Source organism: Heterocephalus glaber, unplaced genomic scaffold, assembly GCF_053883595.1.
Source record: "Heterocephalus glaber isolate CG9 unplaced genomic scaffold, H.glaber_assembly_v1.0 deba00000331, whole genome shotgun sequence".
Classification (NCBI taxonomy): Eukaryota; Metazoa; Chordata; class Mammalia; order Rodentia; family Bathyergidae; genus Heterocephalus; species Heterocephalus glaber.
Genome location: NW_028258142.1, coordinates 24,803,544 through 24,826,584, shown reverse-complemented (window position 1 = coordinate 24,826,584; position 23,041 = coordinate 24,803,544). Strand labels below are relative to the sequence as shown.

At 36.2% G+C, this 23,041-nt stretch overlaps 2 protein-coding genes across 4 annotated transcripts in view; one reads left to right on the top strand and one right to left on the bottom strand.

Annotated features, from left to right (window-relative positions):
• The window catches only part of Wdr7 (WD repeat domain 7), a 391,751-nt gene that overhangs the window by 285,054 nt on the left and 83,656 nt on the right, over positions 1-23,041 (top strand). For all 3 annotated transcript variants that reach the window (XM_013077256.3, XM_004858390.4, XM_004858389.4), the window contains 4 exons: positions 3,533-3,719; positions 14,922-15,039; positions 17,434-17,583; positions 18,204-18,286. In XM_013077256.3, coding sequence (XP_012932710.1) covers positions 3,533-3,719; positions 14,922-15,039; positions 17,434-17,583; positions 18,204-18,286 — 538 coding nt within the window. The remainder of the gene's footprint in view (positions 1-3,532; positions 3,720-14,921; positions 15,040-17,433; positions 17,584-18,203; positions 18,287-23,041) is intronic.
• Positions 360-1,564, bottom strand: LOC101711473 (S-adenosylmethionine decarboxylase proenzyme 1). The gene has a single exon (XM_004858388.3). It carries the CDS (start codon positions 1,495-1,497, stop codon positions 493-495), a length of 1,005 nt encoding a protein of 334 aa, XP_004858445.1. The 5' UTR covers positions 1,498-1,564; the 3' UTR covers positions 360-492.

Genomic DNA, 23,041 nt, shown 5'->3' with positions numbered 1-23,041 from the left:
GTTTCAATAATATTACTAAAGAATATATTCTAGAAAGTGGAGGTAACTGGATGTAAAATCCTGGCAGCAATTTAATAGAACAGTCCCAGATTATTAGGCTGAGGCCAACACCCAATGAGGACAAAAGCCTTGTCTGTGGGGAATCTTGGACGATACCTGCAGAAATATTACACTGTGCATGAACCAAATTGAATTATTTTCACTAGTGTTGTAAAGTTTCATACAGTAAAATTTTTCTACATGCACTTCAATTTCACAGCAAGAGTGGCATAGAATACCTAAACACAGAAGCGAGCTTTCATGCAAGATATCTAACTCCTTGATATAATAATGCATACACTTCAAAATGATTACACTATCATTACATCTAGGGCTTTCTGCAACTACAAGGTGGTGGTTATGGAAAGCATAGCCCCTGGTATCAACATCTAGAAAGCAGCCACCACCTTCTATGTGTGTTCTCTTTTTGCATTTTTTCTTCATTTTTCTTAATCAACTCTGCTGTTGCTGCTGCTTCTTAGAAAAACTGGTAAAAACAAAATTGTAATCACTGAACATAGCACTCTGGCAATCAAGATGTTTAAAGCCTTCAATCTTCTGGGGTGAAGAAAGCACTGTACGACATTTAGAACTCTGATTAACAAACAAGGTGGTCACAAATTTTCCTGGCTTGAAGACTTCCACAACTTTCCTGATCAGGTCATCATAGGTGGTCTGACTTAAGTTTGTTTCAAAGCTAACAAAAGAAAACTCTGCTTCTGGAGTGATGTGAATAGTCCAATAAGTTCCATCCGATTTCATTCCATTCATTGAATACCCAGAAGGATTGAACAGTGTGGCATCAATGACAGAACCTGGTATCAGGTCACAAATTCCACTCTCAAGAGTGACATCCTTTGCAGTAACTTCATCTTTCATGTAGAACTGGTCCATAACTCCTGGGTCAAACTCGCTTATCAGAATTTCCAGGGTCTGATCTGGCTGACTGATTACTCGACTCTCTGGGAAATCCAAAGTATACAAGTACCAACAGTCAGAATTCATACGTCCCATACAATATGCTGCTCCATTTGGGAAAACTGCATTAAGAAACTCTCTTTCTTCCTGGAAATTTCGGTGTGGGTACCCTTGGTGAGAAGGCTTCATGAAATTCTTACGAGAATAAAAGAAGCTTTGAATCGAGTCAAACCCACTGTAATCCCTAGCAAGCTTCAACAGGGGAACCAGTGCTTTCAGTAAGAGGGTGGTACCACATGTCTTCAAAATGAAACGTCTCTTGGAGACAAACATGCTACTCTCACTGAGTACATAAACTTCCTGCTTGTCGGTTTTTGTCACACTTATGATTGAACATTGCACATCCTTCAAAAGTACATCCCACTCAGATCTCGGGATAGTGCAAAGATCCCCAGATCCCTGGCTGGCGTCGGGTTGCTGACGAGAGAACCAAACCTCCATCAGCTTCTCCGTCCCTTCGAAAAAATGTGCAGCTTCCATCACCGTGAGACTAGCGAACAACCAACAACCACAGAAAATCAACTAAATTAAATCTCTTCTTCCGCCCTGCCGCCGCCTCTGCGGATTGTTCCAGCTGTGTTGCTATAAAGTTCAGGTTCCTTTTTTTGCTATAATTTTATATTAACTTTTTTTTTAAAAAAGGATTAATAAAATTTTCCCGGCTTTTTTGTTTGAGCGAAAGTTGAACGTGAGTCTGTTTGGAAATAGAGGCAGATACAGTTCAGTCTGTTGTAGTCTGATGCTTTCCCATTAGAGAGAGTAGAGCGAGCGCTAGCTAATGTCGCCGGCCATACTGTGTAAGCCTCCAACAGATTCTTAAAGGGTTCTATGACTGAGAAGCAAATCAGAACCACCAGTTTATAGACTGTGTCCTGTCTCTGGGCTTTACCTTACCTTTCACTTTTCTTCACCTGTGTTTCAGTTCATTCTCACGTCACAGTTGATGACAGGATACAAATAACTAAATACTTTTGTTTGTTGGATATATTACACTATATTATATGTCATGTTCTTAATTTGGAAAAACAGACAAATTCAGCCTATTACCCATGAGCACTGCTTGCCATCTTCTGGGCACTCTTCCTGCTGGATACGTGGCTATGCACTCCACAGGCATAAATCCACTTCACACTGGGACTTTTCATGAGAGATGGCTGCTATCGGCATTTTATAGAGAAAGAAACTGAGGCTCCATGAATAGCTTCCTAAGACACTCCCTTACAAGTTAGGAAGATGGTAAACTCCCTTTGTTAAACCTGAAGACTGTGGTTCCCTTTCTTAGTATGAACTGTTTTGTCTTTCCCTCAAAAATTTTTTTAAAAAAACTTCTTTGAAATTACAACTTGCTTTTTTGTTTGGTTTTGGTTTTGGTTTTTTGAGACAGAGTCTTGCTATGTAGGTCAGGCTGGCCTTGAACTCACTATGTAGCCCAGGCAGGCCTTCAACTCATGGAGATTCACCTGCCTCAGCCTTCTGAGTGCTGGGATTACAGGCTTGTGCCACCGTGTCCAGCCTTGCTTTTCATAATCCCTTGTGTTTTTCTTTTTTGAAGGTCAAAATGCCTTTTGAAAGGCATATACAAGCTGTGAACATAATCTTCAACATAAAAATATATGTTAATTAAAACCTAGATCACTGCATCAGATTTAGAAGTTGTATTCTTAAAAATTTGTTTAACCATCTTGTAGGAAGAAATTACCACATATTTGGCATCTTTGCAATGTATCAGTACATACAGCAGAATGTGGAAGAACATAAATTGCTAGGAAGGGCGACTTTTTAACACTACACACCCTGTCTTCTCTATCCCTCAACCCAATGTTGCCTATCATGAGAAGTATTACTAATGAGAACTGCTTTCATTGGAACTGTGTAAAATGCAGAAGGAAAGTTAAGAAATATTAGATTATTTGAAATTCTCTTTTTTTTTTTTTTGAGACAGTTACACTATGTTGCCCATACTGGGTTTGTTCTCCTGGGCTGGGATCCTTCCACCTCAGTCTTCATAGTACCTGGGACTATAGGCACATGCCACCATGCCCTGTTATCTCCACTCCATTTTATAGAATTCTGAGAGGGAAGGCACATTGTTTGCAATTTAGGATCATTGATAGGATTCGAAGATAACTTACATAGATTTATTATGTAATTAAACACTTTAGAATATGCCATAAAATATTTGTAGTCTTAACTTTTCTCTTGAAAGTACATTGCTGAACAAATAATAAACACAAGATCTTTTATAGTTTGTTTTTTGTTTTTGTTTTTGTTTTTGGTACTGGGGATCGAACTTGGGTCCTTGAGCTTGCGGAGCAAGCGGCAGAACCACTGAGCTGAATCCCCAGCCCAATCTTTTATAGTTTTAAAGAAATGGGGGGCTTCAGGGGGGGAATGGAATACAGTAAAATAAAATTTATTTTAAAAAATAAAGAAATGTAAATTGTATTTTGGAAGTATGCTTCAGAAACTCACAAAAGTGTGCTTTACTGTTTGGTGTTCTGTTTTGCAATTTTAGGCAAGGCTTTGACATTTCTTCTGCTACAGCCGCCAAGTCCCAAACTTCCTCCACACAGCACTATCCGGAGAACAGCCATTGACCTGATTGGGCGAGGATTCACAGTTTGGGAGCCTTACATGGATGTGTCCGCTGTTCTGATGGGGCTTCTTGAACTTTGTGCTGATGCTGAGAAACAGCTTGCCAAGTATGTGATTTCCAGTGAATTTAGTTTGTTATCAGTTACTCTTCTCTCTCTCTCTATCCTCCTTCCTTCCTTCCTTCCCTCCCTCTTTTTGTTGGAGGTCATTGATTAGCTTTCATAAATTTATGTTTCATAAACAAAAAATAGACATCATCTCATTATATGAAATTTTGGTTAGGAAAAATGGAAAAGAAGTGTTCTGTAATTTGACATAATTGAGATTTAGCTCTCACCCAGTGAATAGTGTGTTTACATACTAATAGTGAGTACACTGTTTTCAAATTGTGTGTATTGTATCTGGAGATACTGCTAGCTAACATCAGAAATATTTTACTGATTGAAACCTGGCCAAATAGTTTGAGAAAGTACTACTCCACACTTGTATTAATTTTTAAATCAACTTTATTGAGGTTTCAGTTGCTTACAGTAAAAGACCAGTCACAAGGTTTCAGTGAGCCAGGGAAGCAGTGATGAGAGAGTAATGGAAGAGGAGAAGCAGAGGATGTTGCTAAAATGAAATAAGTGAGAATACACATGGCAACCAACTGGTTAGACATGATAGGGAATGACAGAGCTGCTGGTGGTAATAGAGCCAGAGATTAGAGTTGGTTTAAGAAATCAGTCTCCTGATACCTAGGAGAGTTTTGTTTTTTTATGTAATGCATAAGAAATTTACTGTTATACCTCTCTTAAGTACATATGTAATTCAGTGGCATTAAATACACTCACAATATTGCACAACCACCACTATTACCTAATTTCCAACTGAGATCACCTCAAATAGATACCCCATATCCATTAAGCAATCTTTGTCCATTCTGCTTGCAACCAGCCCTGGGAACTATTAATTTGCTTTCTGTCTGTGAATTTGCCTATTCTGGATATTTCACATACATGGAATCATGCAACCTGTGGTCTTTTGTGACTGTGTGCTTTTGTTACATGATGTTTACATAGTACATCCATATCATTGCTTTATTTCTTCTAATAGCTAACATGCCATGCTTTGGTTATACTGCATGTTCTTTATTTTGATAATAATGTAGGTTATCTCTACCTTTTGGTTTTTGTGAATGGAGCTACTGTGAACACCCATGTATAAATATTTGACAACCTGTTTTCATTTCTGTCTAAAGAGAGATAACTGGGTCATATGGTAAATGATGTCTAACTTATTGAGGAGCAGTCAAACTATCTTCACAGTGACACACCATTTCACATTTCACATGCCACCAGTAATGTCTGAGAGTTCCATTTTCTCCTCATCCTCCTCACAAGTTTTTGTTGTTAGCATATAGTCATTGAAGGGTATGAAATGATAAAAACTTTTTAACTGTCCCATCATGTCTTCCTTTATGAAAATGTGACCAACTCTGATTTTCCCAATGAATGACATTTTGTTATTGTTAACTTTTTTAAAAACAAGAATTCTGTGCTTTTTTCTTCACAGTTGTCATTCTCATACCTCACAGTTTCCTCGGCCTCCAGCATGCTTCAGGGCTGTGGTCTTTTTGCTGACTGCTCTGCACTTAGGTAGCTGAGACCAGAGAAGCAACTAAGGGCTAAGTGGGAAGTTGTGGCTTTGCCTACAGACTGGGCATTCCTTGTCTGTGCCCCAAAATTGATTGGTAGGAGGGTGTTCGTTTCAATCCTAGGCAGCAGCCTCCACTCTTACCTCCTTTTATACCATCCTGCGTCTTGACCTTTATCTCTGTGTTTCTCTAGCTGTATGCTTGGGGCTAAAGTATCTGTTTCTTAAGATTAATATTAAACAAATTTATATCTGCAAAGTTCTTAGAAGAGCACATTTTAAGAGGTTAAATGGATGTCACCTTGTGGTGGTAGTGTCCGTGGTAATGTCATTGCTATGGTCCTAATTCTCAAAAGATCGAGTACTGTCCCATTTCTAGAATGAGCAGTTTGGAGCATGGTGGTTGGGTTAGTTTCTGGATATGAGAGGCAGGATGGTTCCTACCTGGCTATAATGATTAGAAGAAAATGTGAACCCATGAATTTGTGCCAAGAGTGCAAGGCAGGTGGCCTTTATACAAATCTCCAAAGCACATTTTCAACCTTTGGCCTCCCCTGACTGCAGCTGCCACGTGTGCCCTCCAGTGAGACCACAGTGCTGCTGCTATTACCACAGCTTGTCTGGTTTATCTTGAGCACTCTCTAAAATTTTTGATTGTCCCAAATTTTGCTTTGACCTAACTATATAGCTTATTTTCAGATCTAATCTAAAAATAATTTCAATAGTGTATATTATGTTTTGTTACCTTGGAGAAGTGATAGGTTTTTATTTAATTTTAATTTTGCCACTTATAGTTCTATTGTTTTTAAATAAAATTACATTACACTTGTATCAGCAAAATAAAGATTCACTTAATGTAGTAAACTACATGTAGTATGCCCACAGACATAAATACTGTAGTTTTCAGTCGGTAATTTAAATCTTGCTATTACATCCTTTCTGTCATGAAGATTAGTATGACTTTCTATATGTAGCTCTGAATAAATGAATGTATCAGCATGTAGCCTTGAGGAGTCCAATGTAATTTTCATCATGATAAATTGCATAATAAGCGAGAAAATGTTTGCTTATTAATCTATAACAGGATTTAGATTGAAAATGCCTGTTACACCCATGACACAGTAGCGGAAGCTGCTGAGGACCGAGGTGGGGAGAGATGGAGCAGTGGCATGTGCAGAGGGTTAAGCATGCATCTTACCCTGCTACGCTGCCCTTTGTTGTGCCTGATTTACTGTGTACACAATAACCCTGCTCAGCTGCCTCGCTCCTGTCTGCGATGTTAAGCTTGCTGCATGAAGAAGCTTTTATGCTGGGCTAGTACTTTTTAAAATTTCAGTTCACGTTTACTGAAAAAGCAAAAAACAAACAAAAAAACCCCACCATAGGTGGTTTATTCCCATTCTTGTGAGTTTAAGAGGATGGGTCTTGGGGAGGGCCAGCTAGCTTAGGCCTTGTTCTGGAGAATACAAATAATAACAGTTACTTTTTGCCTCTCTCCCATGTACCTACATCCCCTGTCAAGGATGACTGCTCAGAGATCTAAAAAAAACAGAGATACACATACAATTTTATATTTAATATCACAATAACAATGGTTGTTTTCTACTGTTTTCAGATATTTTGCCAAATTTTAAACTATATTTATTAAGCAAGCACTTTTGAGCAACTAATATGAGAAAAGGATGATGTTAGTTATGAAGTAAAATTAAACAAAGGAACAGAAAAAGATAAGTTCTGTCTAAAGACAACCATGACACAAAGGGGATAGGAAGGCGTTTGGGGCCTGATGGGATGAATCATAGCTGGGTAACTAGAAGGTAAGCAAAGAAGAGTCCTATTTGTATTTTTTCTTTGAGTGATTATGAGGGAAGGAAGGCCAGAGCAAGGACATGCAAAGGGACAGAGGTGGGAAAGTGCAGTCATGTCCAAGCCAGGGTGAGTAGTACCTTTAGCTGATGGTGAATGAGAAGTAAATAATTGTTTTTAATTAACGTGATTCATTAACACCCCCCCCCAACACTTAAACTGGGCTGCTCCCACTTAACACTAATGATTTCCTTCCCATTTATTTCTAGAGAATAGAATAGAGTTAGACAAGGATTGCTTCAAACTTTTACTATAGAAACAGAATGTTACAGGGAGTTTTTTGTTTGCTTTCAGCCCTTAACAATTACCTAGCAGTATGAGACAGAGGTTCTCAATAGAGGCCTCTTACCAAATGCTTGCTGCCCTGCGGTGTACAAGTGACAATGTGCTCATCTAGATACACAGAAGCTCAAGAAAATAGGAGTGATTAACCCCATTTTGCAGATGAGAAGTGCATCTGGAAGAGAAGCTATCTCTTGTCCACAATAACATTGTAGTTTGTGGAAAAATACAGGATCTAAACCCAGGTCTAGCTGACTCTGAAAGCCAGTGCTTCTAACATTGTGCTTCTTACATTCAAAATCTTAACGTCTCCAGAATTAAAAACAACTTATTCAGAGGACATAAAAGTAGTCAAATCAGAATTTTCAAAGTGCATTCAGATTTTTTAATATATTTAATGAAATTGTTTTCATCAAAGATTTTGTACCTTCTAAAAATAAAAGCTGTATTTAAATATCAATAAACTCTTTGAATGTTTAGGCCCTGTAGTATGTATTCATTCTTAAGAATTTATAAAACCTAGCACGTGATTTGCATGCAATAAACTTTTAATGTAGTCATGGAATTTTAGAGGCACAAATCATCTTCCACAGCATCTGATCCATTGCCTTCAATATGCTGTTGAGTACAAAGAAGGTTTAGAGAGATTGGGCAATGTGTTTGAGGTGACACAGCACTTACTTTCTAAGATCTAAGGCTATCACTTAGGTCTCCCAACTCACATTTTGTTGCTCTTATGCCATGTTCTTATGCCACCCTTTGTACGGCAAATGATCATATGTACCATCTTATGTGGGAATTTTTTTAGATGAATGAGGATGGGCATGATGGACTATTTAATAGAAAATTGAGGCTGAACTTCCTCTCAGTTATGGATTGTGCAATCCCCAGCTAACTGTGAGAAAAATAAAAACATGTTATCATTCTTATAAATCCAAAATTCATTAGACCTGTGTAACTACACATTGGTAAAACATTAGAAACAGTAGAAAATACTACTTTATAAATGTGGAGAAAACCCCTTGCACACTTGGAAAGGTAAACTTGTATTTATCTTCATTGGAGTTTGTGATTTTTTTTGTTCCATTTGCCTAGTGCATAGTGCAGGGCCCTTATTCTGAAAGAGAACAGTGAAGCAGTACTGGCCCAGCTGCTGAGGGAGCCAGTTTTCTCATCATGAACTGCCACTGCTTAAGGACATTAGTGAATTATGGAACTCCTATTGCTTTTAGGGGATCATCACAGCTCTCCAGACGTTAAGGGAGAAGCATATACAGTAGTTGCTGGAAATCACACATACTTTAATAACATACAGATAAGTGCCATACATTAGAAAGATTCTTTTAGAACTGTATAGAGTTAAACAAAAAGATTTGACATTTTATTTCAAATCTCAACTGTATTTTTTTAATTTGAGGGGTGGGAAGAAAGGAGCATATCTTACATATCTACATGCTGTAGGATTCTGTATACAGGCTATTCTTCCTGTTCTCCTTAAATTTATTTATAATAGAAAATGTATAATCTGAGGAATTCAATTAAGCAACCCTTGTTAGTATAGTTTGTATTCATTGTAAATAGTGTCCATGTAGCATATAGGGAATAGGTCTAAAAAATGTGCATTTGGTGGAAGAAGAATTTCTACCTTTGGATTTAGGAAATGAATGCAACCTGTGAGTTAGGAAATTAAGGTCCAATCAGACAAAGAGAAATTAAAGATTTCTTATTAAATTGAGGACACATACTGACACACCTGTTTTACCAGGAAGGGGTAAGATAAAAACCTCAGATACTATGTAATTAAGCGTACATGTTATGGTTTAGATCTCAAATGTCCCCCAGTGTCTCTTGTGTTTAGAAGGTGACTGAATCATGGGGGGACTGTAGCTGACTTACATTAGAAGGTAGGGCCTAGTTGGAGGTGGACCACGGGGAACATGACCTATAAGGTTATATTCTTGTCCCTGGTCCCCCCCCCCCCGTTTCTGCACTTCCTGTCTCCCATGGGTGGAACAGCCTCTTCCAAGGGTTGAGTATCCTCCACCATGCTCTTGCACCATGGCATTTCTGCCTGAGGGGTAGCCACCCGTGGACTAAAATCACGAGCTAAAATAAACCTCTCCTCTTGTAAGTTGTAGGTGTTGGGTATTTTGTCCCAGTGATGGGACTGTCTGTAGCCAATAAAATGTATTTTCAAAATTACATTAGTCTTCTTTGTTTTTGATGGGTCTATTTTCAATGCCCTTTTACTGTTGACCAAGATTTACAGACATAGGTTGTTTTCCCCCTGAATATTCTCTTATAGTATTCTTTCATTTGACAGAGAGTGAAGACTCACAATTTTAGATGGCGACATTTAACAAAAGTGTTCTTACATGTAACTTTTAAAATGCTTTTATTGCGATGGAGCAAGCCTTAGAACAGGATTAATGAGCAGTCATGTGAAGAGTGAGCTCAGCCTAAGTGGACTATTTTTCTATTCATGTCTTTTATTTATAATGTCTGTCATCTCTGGTATTTCATATTGGATGTGTACAGTGAAATGCTTAGTAAAATATAGAGCCTGTCATGTCCGACTTTTTAGAATAAAGACTGAAAGCATAGGCCTATCCTATAAGATGGTAAAATGAATGATCTGCATAATAGCCACGTAAGCTAAATCAGAAGAGTGAGTTCAGCGTCTACATACAGATTCCAGAATCAGATCTCTCATCTCTCACAGTATAATCCGTTCAAATCTCTCATAGTATGATCTTTTATCATTCAGGTAGAATCCCACATTAAAACATATCACACACATAATCACGCACAGTCGACTTTAAAGATTACTACATGTAGAATTAGACTTTGTCTGTTGGGACTACCAGATCAATTACTTTGACTTCATTGCCAGGTCAATTCAGTCCAATAACTGGCTTAAGTGATTTTTTCTCTCCTCCTGCTGAATTTGCCAGCTAACTTCATTTAGTGCATAATTCCTAAGCTACCACTGTATCCAATGGCTGTCCTAGGCACATTAGGGGGATATGTAGGATTAGAAGGCATGATCACTAAGCACTGGACAGAGTTCATAATGCAAAACTAATTCATAAGTCCCAGCAGAATAGGATTCAGTACTAAAGTTGTAAAATGAATGGGTTTTGTTGTTGATTGTTTTTATTTCAATAGAAGATGATTGAGTGCTAGAACAATTACAGAATGCCATGGAGGAAAGACAAGAATTGAATGTAGGCGAGGGAGGCAAGTGTGCCAATGTGAAAAGAGTTAGAGGAACTGCATTAGCAAACTCCCAGAGTAAATAAAAGAACAGATTTTAGGGATCAGCCTTGAAATTAGCCTAGCCTCAGGAGCATTCATGTTGAAAAGATTGAGCAGAAAATTAATGAATCTAGATTATAAAGGGCCTTGAAGTTTAGGATTTTTCAAATCTCAACCCAAAGAGTTAGAATTTTTCTTAGAAATAGTAGGGAACCACTGGAGCTTTCTAAAAAGGGTAGCCATAAAATACAGTTGATGAGGTTGGAAGACTGTTCTAATGATGAGCTTAGTATGTGTTGCCAGCCTCACAGCTCTCACACTCACAGGCCTCCCACTTTTGCACTGTTGATGCCCTCCAGCTCACTGTGGAGCCCTGACCTCAGAGCAGATCTGTCTACATTTTCTAATCTTGTGTTGAGACTGCCAGATGATGCTAGAGGGAGTCACTCAAATGTACACATAATTTTCCAGCTTCCACTGAACTCAGTGGGCAATAGGTTTTCATATCTTTGCCTCATTTCTACATTGCTCTGCAGCTTCTTTTCCAGATTTTGACACCTAGCACCAAACTTTTACTATTTTCCTTACCATAAGAAGTTTGCCATTTCTCCCAAATCCATAAAGTCTTCTGCTGAGATAGGAGAAGGATGATGTATGGCTAGGCCTTTCATTTGAAGCCATTGATCTGCTTCATTTTCCTTTACTTCACTACTGTTTGTGATAGACATCTTTGTTCAGAAGAAACATCTATTGTACCTATAATAAAGGGTGCTCGTTTGCTCAATCTTTCTCTCTCTGTTTCCCCCTCCCTCCTTTTTCTTTCTCCTCTTCTCACTAAACATTTCTCCTCCCTGTAGAGTGAGGACTTAGAGCTGGGCAGTGAGTTTGCTGGGATCCTGCTAATGTGAGTGGGAATCTAGTTTCCAATTGCAGGAACCCCCAGTAGCACACAACTTAGGGTGGACTGGACTTCTCTGGACTCCAGGAAAATGTAACTTTGTCCGGCAGAAGCCAAACCCTGTCTTTTAAGCACCTAGGGAGTAGTCCATCCATAAGAAGGACAGGTACCTAGAGCCATGAGGTACTTCAGCAGTAACCCTTCCATGATGTTATATTTATCTTGCTCTTTGGGCAGCTTTATCACTAGCATACATATTTATATTTTACTTGCACCCCTCAGCATTTCACAAAGTTCAGATTAGTAAGGTATTGCCTATCTCATCTGTAAAGTTGGTCATTTTTGTACCCAAACATAAGACTTCTTGTTTAGGTGAATTTGATCTTTTTGAAGATTTTATGGCTCTCAATTCTATTACTTAATATGGTTGTTCTCTCTTACTTTATTTCCATACCAGTTGATATCACTACCTCCTGTATCTTTATCCAATCCACTATTGATATTGAATAGAACAACTTAAGTCTGACTACTACAACATGCCACTAGAAACCTCTCTCAGGGATGCAATCTAGCCATTCATATAAAGCTGCAGAATTTACTTATGTCACCAATTTATTAATTTTCTCTGAAGGTTAAATATGCTGAAAGACATAACACATACCCCCTTATCTGCAGGGGTATGTTCCAGGAACTTCAGTGGATGCTTGAAACCATGGATAGTAGCAAACCCTATTTATGCTATTTTTTTCTTATTCATGTATACCAATGATAAAGTATAATTGAGAAGTTAGGTACAGTAGGAGATTAAAAATAACAGATAATAAGGGGCTGGGGATTTAGCTCAGAGGTACTGTGTCTGCCTTGCAAGCGCAGGGTCCTGAGTTTGATCCCCAGTACCCCAAAAAACAAAACGAAACAAAATAACAGATAATAAAATAGAATAATACTACAATAAAAGTTCTATCAATTGGGCTCTCTCAAAATATATCATTGTACTGGACTCTTTGTGGTGATGTGAGATGATACAATGCTTGTATAGAGACAGGGTGAGGTGAATAATGTAGGCATTGTTACCTACCACTAGGCTACTACATAAGGGTTATTTGAATATGAACACTAATGTATAACAACAGCCTGATAGCCCACATGGCTACTAATAGGAAGTAGCATACACTGTGTGGATACTCCGGACAGAGATGCTTCACATCCTGGGCAAGGTGGAACAAGACAGTGTGAGATTTCATCAAGCTGCTCAGAATAGCATGCAGTTTAAAATCTTGTTTCTGGAATTTTCTGTGTAATATTTTTGGGAACCCTGGAAAGCAAAAACACAAATGAGGGAAGACCACAGTATACTACTGCCTTAGTTCTCATATAACTTCTCTACACCTGATTTTTCATTTGCAAAATGCTTTTCTCATTCACCTCTAGGATTGTTCTGGGGCACATAAAAGAGACCATGAAATAGCACAGGAAATCCTGGTTTCAATTCTATATCTTAGGTTCTGTGTCCAGCTTTCTCTCCCCCCCCCCCCCTCGTCATGCCTTCCAAATGTATCATGAGCTGCTCAGAAGATAGACATCCTTTTTTCCTAGCTGACTCCTTGTCAGGGATGTTGCCTGCGAAATCCATTTCAGCTCCAACAATATGTGATTTTATTGATATTATAAAATTTGATTTGATTTAGGTTTGCTCAGAATTACTCAACATATCATTTTGGTTTGTTTCAGCCTTTCAATATCTTCAACCCCTATTCATCCAAATTGAGGAAACATCATTGCTAAATTAGCTCTTGAGTTTTTAACAACTTGATCTAAAATAAGGCTATGTGATCTAAATTTTACAATAATTATTAAGCAATCCAGACCCAGCAGTATCACATAGTAAATATTTCCTTTGCTAAATTTGCAATATCAAAGATTAATCCAAAAAAAAATCTGCTATCTGTCCATCCTACTGCACACCTCTTTCCAGCCACTGCTGGGACCCAAGGGCATGAGGCTTTTCCATAGAGGGACTTGCATTGTATTCATTTATTGTTCAATATGTGTTTATTCTCTTTGCTCATACTTCTTTTTGTTGGTGAACATCAAAGGAAGGTTCCCTGCTCCTCTACTGAGTACCTGCTTTGTATATACCCTCAATTTGGAAAAAAGACAGTTATATATTATCAAAGAGTTAAATAATGTAACAGTCACAAAAAGTTATAAGCAGAACCTTCTATAATCAGTTTACCTCCTTTAACAATGGTGAGAATGCCTTTGTCATTCAGCTAAAAGTTAAAATAATGATTTACAGATCAATTATAGAGATACTTTTAAACATTTTGAGAATTTTTAGTAAACATAATCCAGTTTACATATGAAGCAACTATATTTAATTGGAGTAGGGTAAATCTGAATGTACCTCAATATTTAAATATAAAAATTTTAAATATAAAAATTTAAATAAATATAAAAATTATTTAGCTACAGAAACTATAACTGGATCCATACTGAATAACAAAACCACATGTGTACAGTTAATATGCAAACACATGCATTTAATTAAAAGTATTAATTCTTTTCATGGTGGTTTATGTATAATATAAAATAGGCTTAGAAATAAAACTGTCATTTTTATGTATCAGAGGTGGACCATTAGTGCATCATCACTATCCCTTCAGCACCCTTGTATTTTCACAGTTTGGAAAGATTTATTTCATTGTGTATATAGTCTTACAAAAAGCCTGGGCAGTATCATGCAGTCTATTCTTTATACAAAGAAAATTAGTATCAGTTAATTTTTACATAAATATTCAATATCAGGAAAACTGTTGATTAGCCGATTGGTTCTAAAAGTACTAAGTGGAATAAACCAGCAATACTGAGGATATTTCAAAGTAAAAATAATAATATAAACTAGAACTAATTTTGTCATTCTCAGTTCTCTTGATAATTTTATGGATAGGAATGGATTTTGCTTCCTTTCATTTATACAGCCTTAAATACAATCTCTTAATATGACCTTATAAACAGATTATTAACTTTAACTTTTTTAGGACAAAATTTGAAATACCCAGCATGATATTTGTACTTGCCTTTTTTTGAGCTCTGCAATATGTATTCAGTACTAGTTCTTGATAATTTGTTAACAAGGCATTTTTAACACTTTCGACAGATGCACATACTGTTTTCAATCTTCACGGTTAATTATTCGATTTTGTATTTGATGCCAGAACACCCTGACTCCTAATCACTGCTCATTGTTACAAGTCCATTATATTCTAACTGTTTGAGTGCTCCCATTGACCTTGAACTGACATTATAAGCTGTGCCTAATCTTTTCAGTCTATATTTCTAATGCTTCTTTTTTCTGATCCCTGTTTAGCATCACAATGGGGCTGCCTCTGAGCCCTGCAGCTGACTCTGCCCGATCTGCAAGGCATGCCCTCTCCCTCATTGCCACTGCTAGACCACCCGCCTTCATCACCACTATAGCCAAGGAGGTGAGTGGAACTTCTCAGTGAGTTCCATCTTCTCATTTAGGAAATTATTTGATACTATAAACTGGGAGTTCATATTCACAAATAATCCTTCCAGTTTGTTCTAAAACAAAGAAAGTGAGTAACTTAATACTAAAATGAATACACATGTGTCTGTGCTTACACACTTGAATCCAGTTGTCTGTTCATTACTTGTGCTTTTTTGTTTCTGCTCTCCATTCTTATACATATTTGACAGTAGTTTCTCAGCCTGAAATAGAGCAGGCATATACAAAATAAAACATATTAAAGGTATTCACATTTTTCAAGTGTAAGTACCTACTTGTAATCAAAACTAAACTTAGCACTGGCTCCAACTGTAAACAAAAAATGTTACTCATAAACTTGCTAATTGTTTTTCCTATTACATGTCACCGATAAAGACTTGAATGCCAATTGATTCCCACATTCTTAGTGTTCTAAGTAATTGCCCACGTCTAACTGAAAAACTAGTAAAAAACAATGAACCAATTATAGAATTTTTCCTATAGGTCTTAGTAGTGGGAAAAAAAATAAAAGAGATATGCTCCTAAATTTTTTTAAAGTTTATTCCATTTCAGCATGAATAATGTGCAGACTCAGTGTCCATAGGGTATGGTCTCTGTCTGAGTTGTTTTTCCTGTAGCTATGATGAATTTTTAAAATACTAAATAAATACCTCTGAGTCTACTCTGATAACCTGAAACCTATTGGGCCTATGTCTGCCCCAGAGCCATCCTTAATAAGCATGCTATAAATATTTTTGATGTGAAGTTAGCCAGAAGGGAGGAAAGAGGTCCTAATAGCAGTTTGTGTAGGTGATTGTGAAGCAGTGGAACCTTGAATTCACTTCTAAAATAAATTTATGGACTAGAAGCATATGGTTTTCTAACAGTGCATAGTGTTATAGGAAGGTTCCACTATATTTAAATACATTACATATAAATGGGGCTAATATATATGTGTAAATGATATATATAGATTGTATATGCATAAATGAATAATTTTACTAGCTTTGGAAATTTTTTACCAGTTTTTTCTATCCATGGAATATACACAGATAGTATTGTTGACTCCCCTGAATAAGCTCTACATTAGTCTGACAGGACCTTATATTAATTATGTTTTTTAAACTTAATTTACACCATTTACATATGAGTATTTTTATATGACCTGTTAGAAAATCAATTCTACCCTAGCTTTTGGTTCCAAAGGTATTTTAAAATACTTTAATATATCCATCACACTTATTGCCTTTTACAAAGAACTTTTCTGCTTTACTTTGTAACAGTCTTAGATTATCTGGGTAATATACTAAAGTATTTCTTACTGTTATCACTATCTTATATCTTGTCCTTCTGCCCATCACTGCATGGCTACTCCAGGGCCTGCTAATGTTCTGCCTCATCTGAACTGTGGAGCTTACAATCTGTGTTGGAAAAAAAAATCACATCAAATTTATATTATTTACCATGCTTATCATTATTGGAGGAATGTTCATTTGGACTTCCTAGCTTGATTACAAGGCACTTCGGATAGTGTCTGGAACAGACTGAGTGGTATATAAGTATCATTTACCCTTCTTATTTAAGTTTAAGGATCATATCTTAAACTTCCTGGACATCTCCTAATTACTGTATATACTTTAGTGCCAGATATGCTGAATTCACAAATCTTCAGTAATATTTTTTAAAATATTACAGTAACACTGTGTTAAGGTCTCATACAGGACTCAGAAACATATAGAATTTTGTTAGATAATACATACTGAGTTATGATTCTCAGTACTTTTTTGTGATCAAAAGCATTTCTTTTTTTTATTCATTAAGTATTGGTACATTTTAGGTATACAATATGATGACATTCATGATTGGGAATTTGTACCTTTACATGATATATCTTGATTCTTATTTTTTCCCCCTTCCCCTGCCCTCCCTTCAACCCCTCCACCCCTCCCTATTTACAAAGACTTTGTTGCCATTTTTTCCTTTTCTCATATTCCTTTCTCTTCTTTCCTTTCCCCTACCCCTCCTACTTCCCCTTCCCCTTTGGACCTTTTCTTCCTATTTTATTTGTCTATTATACATTTTGATCCTTATTTACAGTTTCAGTTTTCTCATACCAGAGAAGCTATTTGGTATTTACACATGTGTGTCCTATTTATTTCACTTAAGAGTATCGCTTCAATATGCATCCATTTAGCTATAAATGTCTCTAGCTTCTCATTCTTTATGGCCAGGTAGTCAAAAGCATTTCTTGATGCACCTCAGTGATTTGCTTTTTTCCTATTGTATTAGTAAGTGAAAAATAACCCAGTGGCTAGAAATTTAAAACTGTATCAGTGGCAATCATAGCTAACACATAGAAATATTTTTATAGGTACATAGACATACAGCTCTTGCAGCAAACACCCAATCGCAGCAGAATATCCACACTACAACTCTTGCCCGAGCTAAAGGAGAAATTCTGAGAGTCATTGAAATTCTTATTGAAAAGATGCCTACAGATGTTGTGGATCTTCTTGTAGAGGTAAGATTACCTGTTTTAAATGATACATCAGCACCCTAAATTAAATCCAGTGTGTTAATGTGACATGGCATCTTTATTTCCAGTATCCCTAAAAGATAGGGAGAAGGAGAGAGGGCAGGGAAAATGGTGAATGAATAAGATAGAGAAAGAGAGAGAAAAAGAGAGGACTAAAATGCTTCAAGTTTTGTTCAGTTTCTAAAGGAAGAACTTAATTAAATTTCCTCAGAAATCAAAATGATCATTCTGTCTATTCACCAATCACATGAAATTGGTCTGTATTAGAGTATTTCTTAAGAATTGTGTTCTTCTTGACAAGGTTCATCATAAATAAACAAGATGTATAATGTGCTTGAATAAAAGCTAGCTATATGGTACATAAACATGAATTCACTTCAAAGTAAACAAGTTTGTTCTCATTATTTTACTGCATTGTCTTTAAATTCTCTCACAGATAGGGCAAAGAATAGTCTGTATTATATGCTATATTATGCATAAAACTGCTTTTGTAAATACTAAAACTATATAGAGTTTTCATGGGCGAACAAGGCCTAATACAATAACTTAACTTTTAGAAAATTAAGTATTAGAAATTAACTTTAGGTTTGTGTCTTCTGTCAAAGGTCATGGACATCATTATGTACTGCCTTGAAGGATCTTTAGTTAAAAAGAAAGGTCTTCAAGAATGCTTTCCAGCTATCTGCAGGTAAAGAATCTTTCAGGAGCATGCAAAATATAAATAATTTTCAGTAAGAATTTTTTTTTAATTTAAAATACTTTTTAAAAAGTAGTCTTGCTCAATTAGAAAGCCAATTATTAATTGATTAATTAGTATCTGCTTACTTTCTAAACAATTTATGCAGCTATGGGCAAAAACAAATATAGTAGAACCATCTGAAATGAGGCTTTGACATTTTACTCACAACTTTAAAAATAAATAAGGGATATCCTCTGAATATCTGTATTCTTACATTCATTACTCAGATTATTATTTAAATTATAGAATGAGTTCAGAAGCTACTGACTTTCAGGCAACAGAAATTTTTGTCACCTTTTTACTCACTGATAAATTTTGCTTGTAATATAATGGTCAGTATTTGAACTGTTTTATTGAGTATAGATGTTTTTGCTGCAAGAAAACAGGGATAGAAGCCATGAAACGCTAGAACTGTTATAAAAAATATTAAATGTGTAATTATAACTCTAAGAATGTGTTTTGTATAGCATATAATTGTTACAAGATGAAGATTGTTTTAGTGGCAAAATATAGTAACATGGTTATTTTTTAAGGTCTCAAAATGTTTATAACTTGAGGTTGTATTAAAAGATTTTCTTTTTACCTCCATGTAGTGAATAGAAATATTATTGAAATCTGTTGAAGATAGTTGCTTTTATTTTTTTTATTTTTTAATTTTTTGTATTAAATTCTTTTATTGGTACATTGTAGGTATACAACACAATTACATTTCTCATTGGGAATCGTACCTTTACATAATGCATCTTGGTTCTTATTTTTTCCCCATTCCTAGCCCTCCCTTCACACCCTCCACCCTTCCCTATTTACAAAGACTTTATTTCCATTTTTTCCATTTCTCAGCATTTTTCCTTTACCTTCTTTCCTTTCCCCTGCCCCTCCCACTACCCCTACCCCTTTGGACCTTTTCTTCCTATTTTACATTATCGATTATTCATTCTAATCATTGGTACATTTTAGGTATACAACATAATGACATTCATCATTGGAAATTTGCACCTTTACATAGTCTCTCTTGGTTCTTATTTTTCACCCTTGCCCAGCCCTCCCTTCAACCCCTCCAGTCCTCCCTATTTACAAAGATTTTGTGGCCCAACCCTTTAGTGAGTGAGCATGAATGTGGGTCTGTCTTCTGTGACTTGCTGAGCCACTGCAGGCTACTCAGCTGCACCAGATCAGTTGAGATCAGGGAGATCAGGCAACCCCAACCTTCAGAGGTCTTGGATTTGGCTTGGCAGAGACAGAGGTAAATCAGTTATGTGTCACAGCATTGGGATAAAAGGGTGTGTAGAATACATAGAAGAGTCCTGGATACTATGATTAGGGACGGAAAGGAGGGCGCTGCTAATTGTGCATAAGAGGGAAAAAGGAGAATTATTGATCTTCAGCTAAGTTTTAAAAGATGGGTGCTATAGTTCTTTTAAAAAATTTTTAAATTGTTACATTTTAGATGTACATAGTGATAACATTCATCATGGGGAATTTGTACCTGTACATGATATAACTTGCTTCTTTTTTTGCCAGTCCCCTCCCCCTCTCTTCAGCCCCTCTTCCCCTCCTTATTTACAAAAGCTTTATTTCCATATTTTTCCTTTTATTCTCTTTTTCTCTTATCCCTTCCTTCCTTTCCCCATTCCCCTTATTCCCCTAACAATTTGAACATTTTCTTCCTATTTTACAGTATCTCTTTTACATTTTGGTCCTTAAACTTTCATTTTCTCACACCAGAGAAATAATGTGATATTTAAACATGAGTGTCCTATTTATTTCACTTATGAGTATGGTTTCAAGATACATCCATTTACTTAGAAATGTCTCAGGTTTTTCCTTCTTTATGGCTGAGTAGTATGGCTCCATTATATTAAAAAACTGCACATCTTATTTATCCATTCATCAGTTGATGTGCAATTGTGCTGTTTCCAAGTTTTAGTTATTACAAGCTGTGCCGCTATAAACATGGGTATGCATATATCGCTGTGATACGATGCTTTTAATTCTTTTGGGAAGATACTCAAAGAGGAATACCTGGGTCAAATGGGACCTCTAATCCTAGTTTTTTGAGAACCTCCACAGTGATTCTCACAGTAGTTCCACAGAAGGGTTCCTTTTTCCTCACAACCTTGCCAGCATTTGTTATTGGTTTATTTCTTGATAGCAGCCATTCTTTCTGGAATGAGATAGAATCTCAGTGTTGTTTTAATTTTCATCTCTCAAATGACCAGTGATGATGAACATTTTTTCATATATTTCTACTTCTTCATCTAAAAAATGTCTATTCATTTCAGATGCCCATTTTTGGATTGGGTCTTCACATTTGGGAAGTCTGATTTTTTTTAGTTCTTTATATATTCTAGATATTAGTCCTTTGTCTGATGAATAGCTGGCAAAAAATTTTTCCCCATTCTTTGGATTGTCTCTTCACTCTGCGGTTTCTTTTGCTGAACAAAAGCTTTTTAATAAGATGAGATCTCAGTTGTTGATTCATTGTGATATTTCCTGTACGATTGGCATTTTATTCATAAAGTCTTTGCCTACACCAATGTCTTCAAGAATTCTACCTATTCTATCTGCCAGCAGATTGTGTGTTTCTGTTCTGATATTTAGATCTTTGATCCATTTCGATTTTAGTTTAGTGCATGGTGAAAAATAGAGATCTAGTTTTAATCTTTGGCATATGGAAAGCCAGTTTTTTCAGCATCATTTATTGAAGATGCAATCTTTCTTCCAGTGAAGGTGTTTGGTTCCTTAGTCAAAGATAAGGTGGCTCAGTGTGTTTGGAGTTGTTCCTGCATCTTCTAATCTGTTCTGCTGATCCTCAGGTCTGTTTTTTGGTAGTACCATGATGTTTTTATCTCAGTACCTTTGTGGTATAATTTCAAGTCAGTGATTGTGATGCTCCCTGCTTTGCCTTTATTGCCCAGAATTGCTTTTGCTATTGTAGGTCTCTTCTGGTTCCAAATGAATTTTAGCATTGTTTTCACTATTTCCATGAGATACACTAGTGCTATTTTGATCAGGATTGTGTGTTAAGTCTGTATAGCAATTTTGCAGATATGGCCATTTTTACTATATTGGGTTTTTTCTACCCAAGAACAAGGAATGTCTTTCCATTTTTTGATATCTTCTTTGATCTCCTTTTTCAGAGTTCTATAGTTTTTAATGTAAAGGTTTTTTTTCTTCCTTCATTAGATTGATTCCTAGGTATTTCATTTTGTAATAGTATTTCATGCTATTAATAAAGGTGTTGTTTCTCTAATTTTTCTCACAGTGAGCTTGTTATTTGTTTTTGAAAATGCTGTTGATTTTTGAGAGTTGACTTTGTATCCAGCTATACTACTGAATTTGATTATTAAATCTAGAAGTCTTTCAGTGGAATTTTTGGGGTCTCCTATGTAGAGTATCATGTCATCTGGAAATAATGATAATTTAACTTCTTTAATTTTCCTATCTTTATTCCTTTTTTTTTTCTTTCTCTTGTCTAATTGCTCTGGGTAATGTTTACAGAACTATATTGAATAAGAGTGGTGATAGTAGACATCCTCGTTTTGCTCCTGATTTTAGAGTGAAAACAATCAGTTTTTGACCATTTAGTATGATGTTAGCTGTTGGTTTGTCATAGATGGCTTTTATCAGATTGATTTAAAAACCTATCTTTTCCAGTTTTCTGAAGGGTTTTTATTAAGAGTGGGCATTGGATTTTGTCAATTGCTTTTTCTGCATCTATTGAGGTGATCATATGGTTTTTGTCCTTAGCTCTGTTAATACATTGTATTACATTTATTTATCTGCATATGTTGAACCATCCCAGCATCCCTGGGATGAATCGGCCATGGTGTATAATCTTTTTTCTTTTGGTATGGGGACTGGAACTCAGGGCCTTGCGCTTGCCCAACATACACTGTGCCACTGAGCTACATTCCTGGCCTCATGCTGTGTAATCTTGATGATTTGGTCCAGTTTGCCAGTATCTTATTGAGGATTTTTACATCTACGTTCATTAGGGATATTGGCCTGTAGTTCTCTTTTTTTTGGTTGGATCCTTCTCTGGTTTTAGTATCAGGGTAATACTTGCTTCCAGGAATGAATTTGAGAGTATTGCTTCCTTTTCATTTTCATTTAAGAGTTTGAGAAGTAGCGTCATTGGGTCTTCTCTAAGTTTCTTGTAGAATTCAGCAGTGAATCCATCAGGGCCTGGGCTTTTCTTTGTTGGTAGGTTTTTAATTACATGTTCAATTTCATTGACTGATACTGGTTTAATTAGAATTTTTATATCTTCTTGATTCAGCTTTAATAATTCCTATTATATAGGAATCTATCCACTTCTGTGTTTTCCATCTTACTGGAACACAGATTCTCTGAGTAGGTATTGATGATCTTTTGGATTTCTGCAGGATCTGTTGTGATTTCACCCTTTTCATTGCTAATTGTATAGATTTGGGTCTTTTCTTTCCTTTTTTATTTTGATGACAGTGGCTAATGGTTTGTCAGTTTTATTTAATCTTTCAAAGAACTAACTCTTCAATTCATTGATTCTTTGTCTTATTTTTTAGTCTCAATTGCATTAATTTCTGCTCTGATCTTTATAATTTCCTCCCTTGTAGGAGCTTTGAGCTTGACTTTTCTTTTTCTACAAACTTGAGGTTAAACATTAAGTGTTTATTTGCGCTCACTCTTTTTTTCTGATATGAGAATTTATCACTATAAATT

Excerpts from the sequence above, each read along its gene's own strand:
- LOC101711473 (XM_004858388.3), bottom strand. The coding sequence starts at position 1,497 with ATGGAAGCTGCACATTTTTTCGAAGGGACGGAGAAGCTGATGGAGGTT.